Genomic DNA, 17,678 nt, shown 5'->3' with positions numbered 1-17,678 from the left:
GCCATGATATCCAATCACCCATCCCAACTTTGCAACATCTCAATGATCGTCACATTGGCCGGGCTTTTTAATCAGTTTATTCTTGGATTGTTTGCAAACAATTTAAAATGTTATTATTGTTACGGAGGTAAAGTGCGTTAGTGTTATAGACCTGACGGGAAGTCCTCTTTTGGTCTATCACGCTAAGCCTTTCGCCTCTTAAACCCAGGGTCGTGGGTTCGAGTCCGGCAGGACCGGAAGTGGCTCGAGGAGGCGCAGGATATTTCCGTGAGGGTTACGTGACAAAAATGGTGGCAGCGGTGGTCCCTGGTGTTTCTTAACACCAGGGGATCACCATCGGAAAGGGTTAGGCGTTCACAAAAATGGCTGGCGAGTATGCCTTGTATCAAGGCGACCAGTCTGGCCGAGTATGCCTTGTATCAAGGCGACCAGTTTAAACAGAGAGGAAGTAAGGCGCGAGGACGCGCTTACGAGGAGGGGGGCATGTCACGGAGGTAAAGTGCGTTAGTGTTATAGACCTGACGGGAAGTCCTCTTTTGGTCTATCGCTGGCCTTCGCCTCTTAAACCCAGGGTCGTGGGTTCGAGTCCCGGCAGGACCGGAAGTGGCTCGAGGAGGCGCAGGATATTTCCGTGAGGGGTTCGTGACATTATGTCAGAAATGTGCTAAAATTACAAAGCGGAGAAAAGCGGAATTTAGCATTTGTAAAGCAGAAAATTCTTGGCTTTAGGTTAAACAATCATATCTCAAATCAAGAAAAATGGATATACATCACTTTTTACATCTGAACTCTTCAAATGCTTTTTAAAAAAATTTACAAGCATTTTTGTAAAGAAAAAAAAAAGCCAATTTCTCTGAGACATATGCGCACTGCCGCCCATGACATCTTTGAGACATACTATGTGATCTACCTGAGCGGCAAAGATGAGGGTCAGTCTGGAGGTGGTCAGGAAGTAGTTGGCATAGTAACTCAGGAGCATTCCCATAGAACATTCAATGGAACATAGTAGTGGCACCAACTGCTCTACCTGGCCAAAGGCTGACTTTGAAGAGAGGAGGGTTCTTCCCCAGGGAGATCTATGATACGAATGACATGCCTCTGGACTGCATCTAGCTTTGACAGTGATGTAGGAGTAGCTCCATGCCATGCTGTGTTAGCATACTCCATCTTAGATCTGACCACACTTTTATAAATTATGGCTCACTGAGCAGGCACCAGGTAGGGTGCAGCACGGCGAAGCAGACCAGTGCGCTAGCTGGGCTGCTGTCTTTGCCATCTTGGTTATAACAGAGTTCAAAGATAAATCTCTGCTGAGGGTGAGACCAACTAGAAGTTCCACACTATCTGCCTCTGAGAGCTTTGCACCAAAGAATTGGAGGCTAGTATGAATGCCTACAGAATCTCTACGGTTGCAAACTGTGATGGATTGGCATTTAGCTGCTCCAAAAAGTATGTTCCATGTATGTATGTTTTATATGTTGCAGTCATTATAAATCAGTCAAAAGGCTGGTTTAACAATGGGCTATTCCAGTTGAAATCCCTAAACCCCCATGGAAGACTTGAACTTAATCTTCCACAGAGGGAGTATGAATTTCAAATGGGGCTACCTGAATGGGTGATTCCATTTGAAATCTACACCCCATGTGTAGGAGATTAAGGTCATGTATTCCATACAGGGTGTTTGGATTTCAACTGACATCTTCTTTATTTCATGCTCATTCATTCTAACTCAGACCAAGACTGTGAGAAAATGGCCCCATGTTTATATCACTGACTCAATTGAAGATAAGCAATATCTTGATCACTATTTACCTGAATTCTCTGACAAGAAATCCTGGTTTCAACCAGAAACTGTACACCCTGTGGGAATCGCTTCAGAAATGAATGTCTCAATATTACACAATAAGAAACAACCACATACACAGAGGCGGTCCTGAAGTTAGTAGTTGTGATGATGTAAGTAGCGATCATAAATACATCAATTAAGCGATTACCATAGATGGATAGAGTCAAATTGAAAACAAGGGGATAGGATGTCAGCAAGATCCGAAAAATCTCTGATCTGGAAGGCAAAAGATAAGTTATAGTTGCCTATATCTCAAATACAGTAGGTAATGGGGCTAAGCATCCTGCTCAAGAACAAATAAACACAATAGGGAACAATTGCTCACTACAAGAGGAAACTGAATATAGTTAATAAGAAAGAACAGTTAACCATTACAATTAACCCACCGGACACTACTAGTCATCTAACAGCATTTTTGATAGGTTGATAACTTGAAATGCTTATTTCAGTTGCCAATTATAACTAGGCTTTAAACTTGCATTTACATGATCTTATTAATACCCTCCTTGATTGGTTCAAAATTGGACACAATATTCATTTTGGCCAACCAGTAGGTAGTTCTCATGGGGTTAAACAATCATATGGATATACATCACTTTTTACATCTGAACTCTTCAAATGCTTTTTAAAAAATTTACAAGCATTTTTGTAAAGAAAAAAAAAAAGCCAATTTCTCTGAGACGTATGCGCACCGCCGCCCATGACATCTTTGAGACATACTATTTTTTTGTCTTATGTGGAGTATTCCAGTTATTTAATATCATGACATATCTCTAAAAACATGTATGAATCTCATAAAGACAGAAAGTAATATGTATTTAATGATATTCATCATTTAAACTCTCCAAAAATATTTATAATTATAATTGCGGTGTACTTACTTTCTGATTTGGCGTACTTACTTATGTACGACCACTTCAAAAGGCTGTTCCCATGCATTTTAATGACTCTCATACCCATAAAGTTATTTCAGACATTATTCCTACTTAGCTGTGAATACAGCTGTCCTATATAAAAAAGAGTAGGCCCAAGATAGACCCCTGGGGATCACCAACAGTAGCAATAAAAACAAACTTACTTTCTGATTTGGCGTACCACCATTTCAAAAGGCTGTTCCCATGCATACATTTTGATGACTCTCATAGCCATAATTATTTCAGACATTATTCCTACTCGTTTGTCTGTGAATACAGCCGTCTTTCTCCTACAGAAAAGAATAAATATTAAAACAACGTAGGTTAACATAATTGAATGGAATATAGGTAGAAGGGAGTATGCATGGGTGTATTTCTAAAGACCTGTAAAAGAGAACATGTATGCCCAATAATAGCAGAGTAACTAAGGACACCAAGCCACAGAGGACATCCACTGTTCTGCAGTCAAGTTAGCTCAATCTATAAGGCGTTTGACTATGGTGCGAGAGGTTGCGGTTGCGTGTTGTTGTTAAATGGTTTATGGAATGATGTGGGCCCGTAGTGGTCATCGACAACCTGTAAAGTGTTTTTTTTACGCTTTCCCTCTACAACAATGTTAAATGCATATAAAACCATGTCTTGTTTGCCAGTGTAAAGTCAGGTAATGGTTTAATAGTACAGAATCAAGAGAGTCCATGGTTTGGAGCCTATCTTTGGGTCTGCAAGGTCTTTGGTTAGATAGGAAAAAGTTGTAGGTTCTCGTTTACAGGTATTTACAAGAAAGAATGTGTGTGTGGGAGGCTGGGTTGTGTGCACTGCTATACGGTCGTGCGTCTTGAACTCGCCACTCCAAAAAGGTGGCGATGTTACATTTTCCCAAATTCGACTCAAATTAAATGGTGATATCTCTGCCAAGCAAGAAGTTATTGTCATGCTTGTGGTCTCATTTTATTGCTAAATGAAATGCACTTTCAACCCTGTAAAAAGAATTCTGTTAGCCTTTTTAATACTGACACTGTGCTTCATAGAATTCAGTATGGGCAGGGTGGCGGAGGTGGGGGATGTGGTACACACAAACTCTATGGGATTGATATTTTTAGTGCATAGTCTGCTTCTGTAAAGGCTGTAAATTGGATTTTGACTCTGTTTAGCATCTAAAAGACTCATGGCCTTACAGCTAAACAATTCTACTACTTGTTTTTAATCATTTATGATTGGTTTAGTCTAGAAAATACAAACTTTTCCATACAAAACTACCCATTTTCATATTAAACACTGTAGTAAGTAATGATTTATCTATCTTGCAAAAAACTCAAATGCCATATGTCAGTATTATTTTCATTATTTTTCATGGATAAAAGAAGTCGGACTGTACTTCCAATGAACTTGATATACATACCTCAAGGTGCCAAAGAGTCTACCAAGAAATGCTTGTATTGGCATGAGAAGAAACAAGACAAAATAGCCTGGTATAAATGCCCACTTGATTTCACGATACAGTAGGAATCCTATGATGACTACTTCAACAGGACCAAGCCATAGGTAGTGTAGATATATAAAGATCTGAAAAGTTGACAATAAAATAACTGTCAATAATTGTAACAAGATCAAAATATTTTAGATGTTTATGTCTTGTCATCAGTGAGCCTAGGATCTCTGTTATTTTTTATGACAAACAAGAATGATGCGCTGTGTAATCAAATTAGGTTTTTAAATGTAGGAAAAAAAACTTATTCTGAACAATAACCCTACTTAAAATCACACACACTATACACATGAGGGGGATGTGTGTGGGGTGCAACTGCCCCCCCCCCCAAACAAGTTCCTCAAAGAAGAGGCCACTTTTCAGAGTACAAACAGGGTAAAATAAATGCCCAATGTGTCCAAAATGTCAATATTTAGGTATACTTTTTACATACAAGTGATTTTGTGGGTGGAAAAAATCTACATTTTGGCAATTCTGCACCCTCTGCAAACTAATCTTGTGTATACCGTATTTCGTCAAATAAACGCCCCCGGAGGCGTTACATTTTCCCAAGGGGGGGGGGGGGCATTTATTAGAGGTCATTTTTAGCACGACAATTCCTGTTAAAATCATTAGGTAAGCTTAAAAGTCACGCTAAAATGACGAACTATGGACTAGAAACACTGACTTTTGGTTCACTTCCGGGATTCCGATGCAGATTTTCACCCATTATTGCTGCTATTCCCGACCATGTGAGCAACTTGGTAAGCTTACTACACAAGATTGCATGGAAATATCGGAATTTTTGAAACATCTTGGTTGAAAAAAGTGGTGGGGCGTTTATTTGAGGGGGGGGACTATTTGACTAAATACGGTAGATGGTCAGAAGATTGACTTACTCTATCAAATCTATTGACATCGTTTGTCATAAAATTGTTGATTTGTCCTCCTGAAGTTTCTCTCAAAGCTGTATTGCTCAGTTTTAACATCTAAAAATACAACAAATAATACAAAATATTACATTATAGACAATGGTGATTGTAAGCATACTACTCAATATTCCAGAAAATACAGCACTAATTTTGTGGGATTATAAAAAGATTATCCTGCTTTGCCAAATGAAAATAATTACATCCTAATATGTTAGTTAGTTCTGACTGGCAATGAAAGTCAAATTTTGATATTTAGTAATTTTTTGGAATAAGGGCCAAAAACATGCATTTTTGATGTGGCAATCAAGCCCAAGAATAGTACAACGACTATTTTCAAGTTAAGCATTCTAATTTTTAGAAAACACATTTTCTAATCTTTTTCATAACCAATTATCAAAAATAACATACAATATTAAAATTATGAGCCAACTCCTAGCCTATTTCACTGATTTATTTATTTTGACTGACATTTTTTTGAAAAAATTTAGAGCATTTTTCAAAATATGTTTGCAAAAATAATCATCAAATTTTTGCCAGATTTCAAGTTTGTGGTGATATTTTATGGTAATTTTAATCTCAAAAAAAAAATGTAAAAATTATAAAAAAAATCCAGACTGACCACCCCTACTTGAAAAGTTTGTCCATCCATAAAACGGGTCTTTTTTTTTGTCGACTAGACGACTAATAGCGGTATTTAGATGAAGGCCGAGGGGGATGATGGGGCCACATAGCAGCTGGCATAGTGACTGATGATACACTTAGTGATTCAATCATATTTCACCGTTGTTCATCACCGTTTAACAATGATGCGGCCGCGTCGTCTGGATGGTTTACTTCGCGAGGGAATTTTTAGATGCCCGAGCGAAGTATACCACACAGACACGCCAGACACAAGTTGTTAAACTGTGATGAACAACGATGAAACATGATTGAATCCCTTCAACAACAATGAAAAGAAGCTAAAGATCATATAATTCACATGATTATTTCATGAGGAATGTCAGTTAATCATTGCCACTGAGCCTTACAAAACCTTTGATGATTTCTCTGTTGATATCAGCAAAAAAGCTGCAGAATAAAACTGCAATGTTTAGCCACTACCTGAAAAATACCGAATTCATCTTGTAAAGCTTGAATACGCACACAGGTCCAAGGCATGATGAATTTTAACGCATAGTCTCGCTCGTGTTCACATATACACTACAATAAAAGTGTGGATTAATCACGGATTAACAATGATTGGCTCCTGTACAAGGGCATAGGAAGAGTTGTTGAAAGACATATATGACAATGATGACAATGACAATGAAGATGACTATAGTCCATTTGATTTCCTTGAGATAGTAGCGTCCATATGACCAAAGGGCAGCACATCTGTAGCATGCGATGAGGTGCAAAGTAACTGCTGACTGCTCCCTGCAGATACACTGCCTTTGATCGTGCATGTAACACACATGAACATCAAATGGACTATACAATGAACTATACTTTGCAGAAAAATAAACAAATTGTATCATTTGTATCTAATATATCACACAATTGTCCTATGGACGCAATAAGTAGACCAAACACAACTATTGCCGGAGCTGGATCTTTACCATCCGAATCTTTTATTTCCTTTCATTTACACAGTTGATCAAGTGTCAACTGTGTTCTTCATACTTAATTTAATATCGCATATCACTTCAGACAGCTATATCATCTGATATTTTAAATAGATATAAATTCAAATTCATTAGCGCCTCAGACAGCTATATCATGTGGCTTATTCTTTAAAAGCAATATATATCAATCATTGAAATCATATATGTATCAGACAGCAATATCATCTGATACCCTTTTTACGCAATCAGACAGCTATATCATCTGATATTTTAAATAGATATAAATTCAAATTCATTAGCGCCTCAGACAGCTATATCATCTGGCTTATTCTTTAAAAGCAATATATATCAATCATTGAAATCATATATGTATCAGACAGCAATATCATCTGATACCCTTTTTACGCAATCAGACAGCTATATCATCTGATGCCATTTATGGTCCTGAAGTGAGACGACCCACTTCAAATCCCAAACAGCATATTTGGCTTGGACCTAATCATTACTCATTTCCGGAATTAGGACAACCCCATTGACATTAAATATTAAGTATGTGAAAACATTCCCAATGACTTGCTCAAATGCAGCAATGTATCTCCATTTTGATTCATATATTGGACAAAATGGTAAAAAGCAAAAGAAACAATGCCATTTAATATCATATTTTTTATAAAGGGAGTGGTGGGTGGGTTTTAAAATTTTCCTGACCTCTTCGGATGGTATCGAAACAGCTTATGAATTTTCCCGCAACAATTTCTGTGAAAACAGCCACGCCCCAGAACCGCTGCCTATGATTGGCTACTGGCACGCGACTCGACACAGGGCATGAATGCACAACAGGTGTCGGACTGATGTCACAACACGCATGGCACCACCTTTTATTGATCTACAGGACAATGAAACCCTTTCCAACAAAACCCAGGGCTTATTACGCCAATGACAATTTTGGTTTTGATTGAAGTTTGCTCAATCAAAACCCGATTGCCCTGCCTACCTTTCTGTACACCACTGTACACAATCCCACTCTAGCTTCCATCCCTAGACGCTGTATAGCAAAGAAATATGGTCCATGTACCAAGGCTAATAGAAGGGCTAGAAGACTGACACCTGCTGCATAGCAGTAGGCTTCCCACTCTTCTGTAGGCTTAGCGGGTACTGGTGAGAAGTAGTCTATCAGATATCCAAGAATGATTGGTTGTGCAACACGAATTGCTTCCTGCAGAACAAGGAGAAATCAATATAGATTTAGTCAGGGAGGTAAATAAGGATAATTTACTGGGTGGGCAATTTAATTTATTTTTGCCCTCAAATCAGGGAAAATAATTTACTGGGTGGGCAGCGATTAATTAACGGCATCCAGGCGTTTAGATTTTCAGAAATGTAGATCTGGTTTACGATGGTTTTGCGTGGAAGTTGGCTTTGATGTAAAAAGTGGACTTAACCCTCCCCCTAAATGCATCTATATAGATATTAGCATATTCATGTTGCAACAGAAAAATTGTACATCGTATTTATATATTTCACTTTGGACATTTAAAAGTCTTACACTAATTATCACTCACCATTAGGGGAAAAGAAGTAAAGTTAGATGGAGGGTAATGTTTTTATTTGATATTACTTTGAAAAAATGTTTTGACTTTACTGCTTGTCACATAATTATACACACATCACTCCCAGATTAAAGAAATATAAATTTAATTATAGGCCTACCTGTTTTGGACGAGTGGCATTTTCTAAAATGTATTGAAATAATTTGATAAGAAATTATGAAAATGTGATGAAAACATGAACAAAACTATATTTCTAAAATTTATAAAACATTACTGCCAAACCAGTATTTGACCAGGACGTATTTACTAGGGATTTTAATGTTAACAAGAGTATTTTCCAGTATCAGAGATGCCACTTTTCCTTCTCATGCCTGAATTCCTTCCTTCTTTTATTAAGTCAAAATGTCAGCACTTTTAATTATCTTCAGTCCAAATTAACACATTATTACAGGCAATTTTTGACCAAGTTTCAGGGTTTTTGAGTGGCCCAAAGTGGCCTCTTTGCGGTATATTTTGGTATTCCCTGGTATTTTCAACCCAAGCCGGTAAATGAATTTACTAGAATTTGGCAATATATGGACAACTCTGAATTATATTGACCTATTTCCCAACTAGAATTAAAATGTTGATTTTGCAAATTCTGATAATTTTTATAGGCCCCAATGTTTGCACAAAATAATTAAGACCAATGTAGAATCACAATCGAAAAGTGTAAAAAGTAATGAACAAAAAAATTACATAACAAAAGAATTTGGCAATTATATGACCTATTTCCCAACTATAAATAAAATGTTTATTTTGTAATTAAATAAATAGGCCCCAATGATGCACACAACAAGAAAGACCCGTGTATAATTACAGTCGAAAAGTGTAAAAAGTAATGATAATGTCAAGTAACATGTTTTCTTTCAACATTTAAAGTTTAGATTGATAGCAGGAAATCATTTTCATAATACTATTACCTATTTGTGCATGCTCAAAGACTTGAAATGAGCAATGTATATCTGGATTAAGTTTCAAATAATAAAAAAATCATGCCTTATTCAAGAATAATTATCCAAATTGATTTGCTCATATAAGAATCAGGTTTTGTGTGGAAATTGCTCAAAATAATATTAATTTTTGGCTTCCTATATACCATTTTGTACTGTGTGATAATTATTCCTACTCCGAAGTTGTAAACATGGTAAATGAATAAATTGGCAGATGTTAAGAAAAGATGCATCACTTTCATAGTATTCAACATCACTTTCAAAATGTTGAATTCAAGAGATGCACGTTGGTACTAGTTTTATGATAATTATTATATGGTGCCCAGTTTTTTGTGGGCAAAATAATTTACTGGGTGGGCACTTTTGGGCAATGGGCAAGTTGAATTTACTGGGTGGGCAAAATAATTTACTGGGTGGGCATTTGCCCACCCAGTTAACATGTTATTTACCTCCCTGGATTTAGTATACTCAATAGAGTGTATTAAAATGGACAGATACCCTTCCTAGCAGTTATTACTAATATTATTTCAGCATTTTGGGTAAAGAATAACAAAATTAAAATTGGACAGAAATCATACATTATGGTTTACATCTCCTACACATTAATTCAAGCTTACCTCTGTAGTTGCAAATATCCCTAAGAATGCATAGTACAATCCATACACTCTCATGACAGCCATGGAAAGACTTGGCTTCTTCTTCTCTAGCTCTTTTCGTCCATTCTCTGAAGACAAGCAAAGAAATATAAATACATTTTGTTTGTCCAGTAACTAATAACAAAAATAGCCCGGTTGTCCATTAGATATTTTTTCTTGCCGACAATTTTCCAATACTTTTTAGTGTCCATTGCAAATTTCATTTTGCATTTCCATGTGATATGATCCCTTTTGGGATGACTCCTTACAGCTTTGACATTATACTGTGATACTGTCTATCTGTCTGTCTGTCTGTCTATCTGTGATAATTGTCCTGAGATGTGCAATTTTTAAACAGGGGCAGTTATTAGAGGCAAATTTTTACTTAAAACAAATCGCTATTTAAGCTTAACCGTATTGGGTGAAATTCGCCTCTCACTTTTGCATTCAAACTGGCGGCCGATGTAAAGAACATCTGCAGTCGGTTTTGAAGTAATAGGGACTATTCGTTACTTTGAAAGTGCATTTGTAAGTGCATTTTTATGCGAAAATATGATTTACTTCAATAGTTCTCCAAATAAAAATTCTACTATTTGGCAACGAACTGGATGGAAGTTGAAGTTTATAATTAGTTTTGATCATGCGTAAATGGAGAAATAGCCAAAAATCTGTCGGGGGTTGATTTTTTCACAATTTGGGTTTGTTGCGAATTTGTGATGTTATTAATGTTTAAAATATTGTCTGAGAGTTTCAGACCGGAATATAACTGGCATCTTGTATTTTTTGAGACATTTTTCAAAATAATTCCTACTCTTAACATTGTCAATAATATTTTTAAAGGCAGATATCTCAATTTCCAAGTTTGTAATACCATAACTTACGAACTTAATATCTTCACTTAGGAGTGTCGGATTTCATTGGGGAAAACGACATTGTGGAGCAAAATATCTCTATATTTAAGATATGTAAAAACCTCAAAATTGATAACCTGCCCCAAAAGTGTCTCCTTTTGACATGACACGTCACATTTTATTGTCTGTAATATTACATTACATTTTTTACATTAACCAACACTTATATAGCGCCTTTACCGCTGGATTCAAAGCGCAATAAAAATAAAAACAAAGAAGCAAAAACAAGAAAAACTAAACATAGGAAATCTGAAACAGATGAGTTTTGAGAGCAGATTTGAAGGTTTCAACTGTTGGAGAATTGCGAATGTGATTTGGGAGATTATTCCAAGCTCTGGGGCCAGCCACTGAGAAGACCCTGTCGCCAGCACATTTATGTGTCTTAGGGACCTCAAGGTTCATGTTGTGACAAGAACGGGTGGTTACTAACCCAAGACGAGGTTTTTTCACCACCAGACAGTCTTTCATGTACTGGGGACAGAGTCCATTTAGTGACTTATACACACACAGGAGAAGTTTGAACTTGATGCGGTCTTCAATACGGAGCCAGTGCAAGTCAGTGAGCAAGGGGGTGATATGCGAAGATTTTGGTTGTTGGTAAATCAGCCGGGCACATTTGTTTTGGAGCTTCTGCAAACGATTCATAATAAATGCCCCCTATAATAAATACTCCACCCCTCCCACATAATTTCATAAAAGAAATACTACATTATGCAAAGAGACCAGGAATTAAAAAAAGACTCCTGGAGAGAATCCTGTAATGGTAGATATGGACCAGGAACCAGCCTACCAAGCTCATATGAAAATGCAAGGTATAACATACTATTCCCACTTCACCAAGTCCAGGATCTAGAAAGAGGACTATTTTTAAACAAATTGAGGGTCTTTGGGTGTAAATAGGGCGGGGGAATAGCAAATATTATTCAAAGTGCCCTGTTTGTAAACCCAGCTCCTCCTTAAAATAGTTGTTCTTACTTCTTATATTGATGGGTCAGTGCGACACCATCTCATCTCTAGTTTTGGCAAAATAAGATTTTGGTACAAAATTTGTCTTTCCAGTGATATTAACAAAGACTTACTTCCATTTCTAACCCCAATCAAGCCACAGAACAGCAAAATGTAGTAGTATCTCCAACAGGCCCATATACACTAGTAGTGTAGCCAGGGAGTGGGGTGTGTAGAGTGCCCCTGACAAAAATCCATACACCCTCTATGGAAGACATTGTCTCCAAATGGAGTCACCCATTCAGGTAACTCCTTTTTAACAACCCCTGTGTGGGAGATTAAGGTCATGTCTTCCATAAGGGTGTATTGATTTCAACTGGAATATAGCCTTTGCACCACTAGGTTGAAACTAATATTTCATGTTCTTCATTTTAAAAGGGCATTTCGTGATCCACAGCCTCATCCCCCACTTTTCTCAAAAAAAGTTGAGATTTTTATGCCACTGGAAAACAGCGGCTACATAATGTTTATCAACCAAATATTAAAACAGTGGCCTATGGAGCAGTGTAATACAAATAATCATGCATAACTCGCAAACGCAAAATCAACTGAAATTTTGGGAATAAGCTTTTTTAATGGATATCTAGTGAAAAATGTCATAAAAAGAGGATGCTAGGATCACGAAATCTTCCTTTAAAATATCTTACTTTTCAATTTGATCTCCGCAATATTCCGATGAGTCTTTGGGTAGAATTCCATACAAATCTGCTGCAGGTAGTTTCTTGGTCTTGTAAACTTTGCTGAAGAATGGTGTACACCACCTAGAATTGAACAAATGTCATTTTGCACAATTCAAAACTGCTACCAGTGAAATATGCGACATGAACTTGAGGTTAACCAAAGTTTATAACACATCATTTGAGCTAGCCATTGACAAATTCTTCTTGTAAATACAATTTATTTCATGTTCAGCAATTTATTGAAAAGTGTCTATAATGTGCAGATTATAATTTATATTCATTATACTTATAGGCCAAGTGATGAAAAGATTTATTACAAAATATCTACAAAGTGATGGTTGATGTCACTTACGAGAAGAAGAGTTTTGATACTGGATTGGCTGTGGTATATGGGTTATGTTTCTGTTGACTAGATCCCCCTCATGAAGAAGTACCTGCCATCTTGCTGGAGTCAACAACTACTACTGATGAACAAAATATATGACTGACTCTTTGTATCAAACCTGCAAATGACAAGTTTAAAAATTATAAATTCAAAAATTTCAGAAATGTAAATTTTCATGACCATATTTGGAATCAGCATGAAAAATGCATTAAAATGAGTACAAACAAGCCTAGTATTGATTCAGTAGTTCTTAAGATAGCTCTTTATATTTTGAGAAAATATTTCAAAACTTTTTCCATTGAAGCGCACGGCTAGCACGCAGAGCATTAAGCTTAAATTGAAAGAACAGTTGTCAGATGTTAGCTGCATGCATACATAACTTTTGCTTGCATTGTAGCACATTTCTTTCTTTTTCTCTTCTTTTTTCAGGCTCTATGTTCTCATGTATTTTTTATACATCAGAAAAAAATAAAAGGGGTCTACAAAACAAAATAGAAGTTTTCAATCTAGAAAATACAGATAGAAAAATTAAAGTGCTTAGGCAAAAAAAAAACCAGCATTCTAAGGGCAAGTAGACCTTTCAAGTAGGGTCTTTTTTTGTCCAGCCCTTTTTTTGTTTTTGCAAATGACCTTACGACAAACCTTTTTACATATATATTGCACCCCTGATCATCAAGGCACATTAAACTACAACAATATATTAAATAAACAGAGCAGTAGAAAAAAAGACACTTAACCCTAACTGTACCAGGTACTACAAACAAAATACTACTTGACATATGCGCTGTTCGTGCGTGCATCCCACGTGGTGTGATGACGCAAGCGCCCTGGCACGGTTTCATTGGCCAGTGAAGCCCAACACCCGTGGCAAAGTGTCGTCGACCCAGTGCTTGGCATGCAAGGGGTCTCCGGTTCGAATCCCACTCAGAGCAAACAACTTCTTTCTTTGATTTATCTCTTTATTCTGTCCTTCGTTCGCTTCCCATCGCCAAAAAGCACTTAGGCCGTTAGGGTTAATGGACAAATATGAAATTTAAGACTTTTACTTAATATTAGCCCATTTGCCCTCCCCCTGCCCCTGAATGTTGCCTTTCCCATGTCTCCATTTTCCTCCATGAAAAAGTTTTGGCAATGCTACTCAGTAATATAGCATGATATCCAGCTAGAAATACAAATATCTCCTAGGGATATTCTAATTGTTATATACCTCATAGATTCCTGTCATCTGATTGGTTAAAAGTGCAGTCATTGAATAAGCTATGCCCTCCTGTTTTAGAATTACGTAAAAACTGAAAAGACTATTCCCCGGGAATAGTCATTTTCATTTCATCGGTGTGCATCCCGATCAAACTCAACGCGCGCGATGGCGTGTTCGTGTTACGCACACGGCACAGATGCGCTGCCTGCCAGTTGTGGTGATGTGATCGGTTCAAAACCAAAAATCTTTCTTGGTAAAGGGGAGTATGAACAATAACCGATATAGGCCTTTTAACCAATCAGATGACAAAAATCTATATCAATGAGGTATATAAAACAAATATTGACTGCTTTATTCGGGTCATGGTTAAAATTATAGGCCCGCAGTGATCTCAAAACCATGCTATGACCATAGCATGGTTTGAGATCACCTTGGGCCTATAAAGAATGAGCCAGCATCCTTTTCATAGGCTTATAACTATAGTCTAGCTTATACACTTTGCATAGGCTAGGACATGGATTTTCTATGGCATGGCAAAGCATGTGTCCCTTTCGGATCAACCTAGGTAAACAAAACAAATAAACAAACAATAATTAATATGTATGAAGTAAAATAGACTGATAGTATACTTACCTATGATAAAGCTTACCTAGCTACTTGTCAACTCAAATGAAGATAAGACCAGTTTTGTCTGGTGGTTGCACTTCAACATAAAACTTATGAATGTAGGCAACTATACATTCAACTCAGCAAATTGTTATAAAAACTTCCTCATTCAGGTCAATTGTTAAAATAATCCATAATAAACTTAGCCGTGATGCACATGTGAGTGTATCCTGCTTTCTGTGTATATAGCACTAGTCATCCCAGCAAAGTTCATATCCTGGTATAAAGTTCATGTATGCAATGCATGCACTATCTTGGCACACACTCTATACATCTGGGTAGGCTGCCTGGGACTCCCCCACAAGACACCTTATCTATCTGTCCAACTGGTAGGACCATTTTTTCCATCATGTAACCATGGTAACCTACTATGCACTTCAATATCAGCACTGAACACTGCCCACCACAGAAGGGAACCACTGATATTTCCAACATGGGCCTGCCCACTCACACATTCACTACGGTAGCTTATTTTGGTTCAACTGGATATGTTTTTCATTAGATACAGGCCGGGGATACAGGTATAGGTGGTGAAAAATATAAATATAAGGTTCCACACAGTAGGACTAAGTATTTATCTTTCTGGCTCAAGTTTGCCTGGCTAGCTCCTTTGTTTATTTATAGCAACATATGTAATGCCACTGTGCCAGATTTCATTATAGTTTGTTCATGTCAAAATTTGACACTGGAAATGTGATTTACACAATTGTTCTATAGACTTGGGCATTTAGGAGTAGGCCAATCTGGGAGGGCCTATCTAAACACATTACATGCCCAAGTTGTTTACACTTGACCGCTTATAATTCTTTCTTTGTTATAAAACCCTCATACATCAAGGGGCTGTGCAATATCTGTCCCCAGGGTTGGCAATTTTTTAATTGCCTGCCAAAAATGCTTGTTCCTCCCCTTGGCATGCCAAAAAACCTTGCCCCCTCCCATGACCTGCCAAGAATTACTTGCCCCTCCCCACCTTTGCCCAGGCAAAAGTTGCTTCCCTGCTCTTTTTGCCCACCCAGGTAACTTGTAATTATTGCACAGCCCCTAAGAGTTACCTGTAGTGTGTTCAGAATTAAAATTGAAATAATTTCCAAGAATCAACAGCAAATCAATTGATGACTCAGCTGTGCTATGAATTTGACTGGTCTTACTTTTGCCTTTGGGACAAGAGAGTAGAAACCATCCATCCAATCTCATACTGCCACCAAGGCCAACATCTTAGTCAACTTTAACAATTAGGTCCACAGTGGTGTGCGCAGCACATTGAAAGTGGGGGGGGGGGCAGGTTGTTCAGTTCCCCAGAATGGAGTCTGATTTAGGTGTGTAAGGCGCAGTTTTAACGTTTTCCCCCGAATGACCAACAAAATTGGGGAGGGCACATGCCCCCCTGCCCCCCCCCTTTGCGCATGCCACTGTAGGTCCACCTAAATCCTGAATGAAACATTATTAATATTTATATAATTTGGTTGCTTATGCCCATCTAACTCTAAATACAAGCATGTAGTTAACTCGTGGTGCTGATAGCAAAGTCCATATTTATTCAACAAATGCTAATCCCCGAACTACTATTTGTATTGGACAATTACATATATTTACTGTGCACAGAAGGACTATCCCTAATTACAATATTACATCATGAGATGCAAGGGGCTATGCAATATTTATCTGTCACAGGGGGGGGTGGGGATTCCAAAATTGCCTATCAAATAATGCTTGCATCCCCTCTCAGCATAACAACAACAATAATAATAATAATACATGCAAATATTTTAGATAGATGCTAATTTTTGAAGTTGAACTTCAGGACCCGCTTGAACTTTAAGGATATCAGATTTTCAAAACAAGGTCACATTAACAGTATTTGAACTCATCAGGCCTGTACACTGGATTTTTTGAGGGGTGTAGATTTTGAAAGAGTTGATCTTTTTTCCTGGGGGAGAGTGGACCTTCTTCTCAAAATGTGGACCTTTTTAGACCAAACAGGTCTTGAGAACCTGTGCACAGGCCTGGAACTGTGAACCACTGCCCTAATATGAAATTCACTTGCCCCAAACTTGATGTAAGTTTGATGGAATTACATTTTGTGAGTGGGAACTGGGAAGCTTATTTTACAGTGTTTTAGTCACTTGGCTTTGGAGTTTTGCCACCAAATTGAAGTGGGGCAAGTCATTTTTAGCCAACCAATAGGAGGGGGGGGGGGGCAAGCATTTTTCAGCATCAATCTCTTAATTTGCCCGGGTAATTTGCATACAGCTGACATTCCTCCAGCTGGCTCATCCAAATCCAAGGGGTATCAGAGTCATCTAGTTATTGTGATATCTATGGTCTGAACATAGCTATCGATGCACGAAAGATAAGAATGTTTATCACATCTGATTTGATAGAGGTTATCCGTGTTCTATAAGCTGCATATCCTATTAGCGACTGCTATACCTTGTTTAGGACTTTCAAAAGAAATACCTGCATGTGCAACTATGACCGTTTCAAAATAGCCCGCCAAAATCATGCAGGTCGTGTATTGAATTGGTTTGAATGAGGAATACTACGGGAACCAGTGCCTTTTGTTAGAAGTCACGCACGAGTAAAGTGGATAACCTCTATTGATGACACAGCATATTTACAGAAGATATATCTGATTGATTTATAAAGTGGTTTAAAATGGATCTACTGAGTGGTGACACAGGGAACGGGTGGAATCCATCCCCCAATTTTATTTTTTGCACATCCCCCAATCAAAATAAGAAACCAGGAAAACCTTTACTTTGGGGGCAAATGATGCAAAATTTGTGGTAATTGTTTTGATATTTTCCCTCCCTAAATTCACTCTTCCCTTATTGGTCCTCTTCCCGGGAAAACATTGTGGTTTTGCCAAACAGATCTACCTAGTGCTAGAGTCTG

General features: G+C 37.6%; 1 protein-coding gene across 1 annotated transcript in view; it reads right to left on the bottom strand.

Annotated features, from left to right (window-relative positions):
- LOC140137251 (ATP-binding cassette sub-family C member 4-like) overlaps positions 1 to 15,977 on the bottom strand; it is a 108,571-nt gene extending 92,594 nt beyond the window's left edge. Inside the window, 9 exon segments of the mRNA XM_072158898.1 lie at positions 2,925 to 3,050; positions 4,160 to 4,323; positions 5,125 to 5,214; positions 7,756 to 7,977; positions 9,921 to 10,016; positions 10,018 to 10,027; positions 12,502 to 12,615; positions 12,887 to 12,953; positions 15,932 to 15,977. Coding sequence (XP_072014999.1) covers positions 2,925 to 3,050; positions 4,160 to 4,323; positions 5,125 to 5,214; positions 7,756 to 7,977; positions 9,921 to 10,016; positions 10,018 to 10,027; positions 12,502 to 12,615; positions 12,887 to 12,953; positions 15,932 to 15,977 — 935 coding nt within the window.
- Between the last annotated feature and the right edge of the window lie 1,701 nt (positions 15,978 to 17,678).

The sequence above is a fragment of the Amphiura filiformis genome, chromosome 17 (genome assembly GCF_039555335.1).
Source record: "Amphiura filiformis chromosome 17, Afil_fr2py, whole genome shotgun sequence".
Classification (NCBI taxonomy): domain Eukaryota; kingdom Metazoa; phylum Echinodermata; class Ophiuroidea; order Amphilepidida; family Amphiuridae; genus Amphiura; species Amphiura filiformis.
Note: the sequence above shows the minus strand (reverse complement) of the source record. Positions and strands in the feature narration are given on the sequence as shown.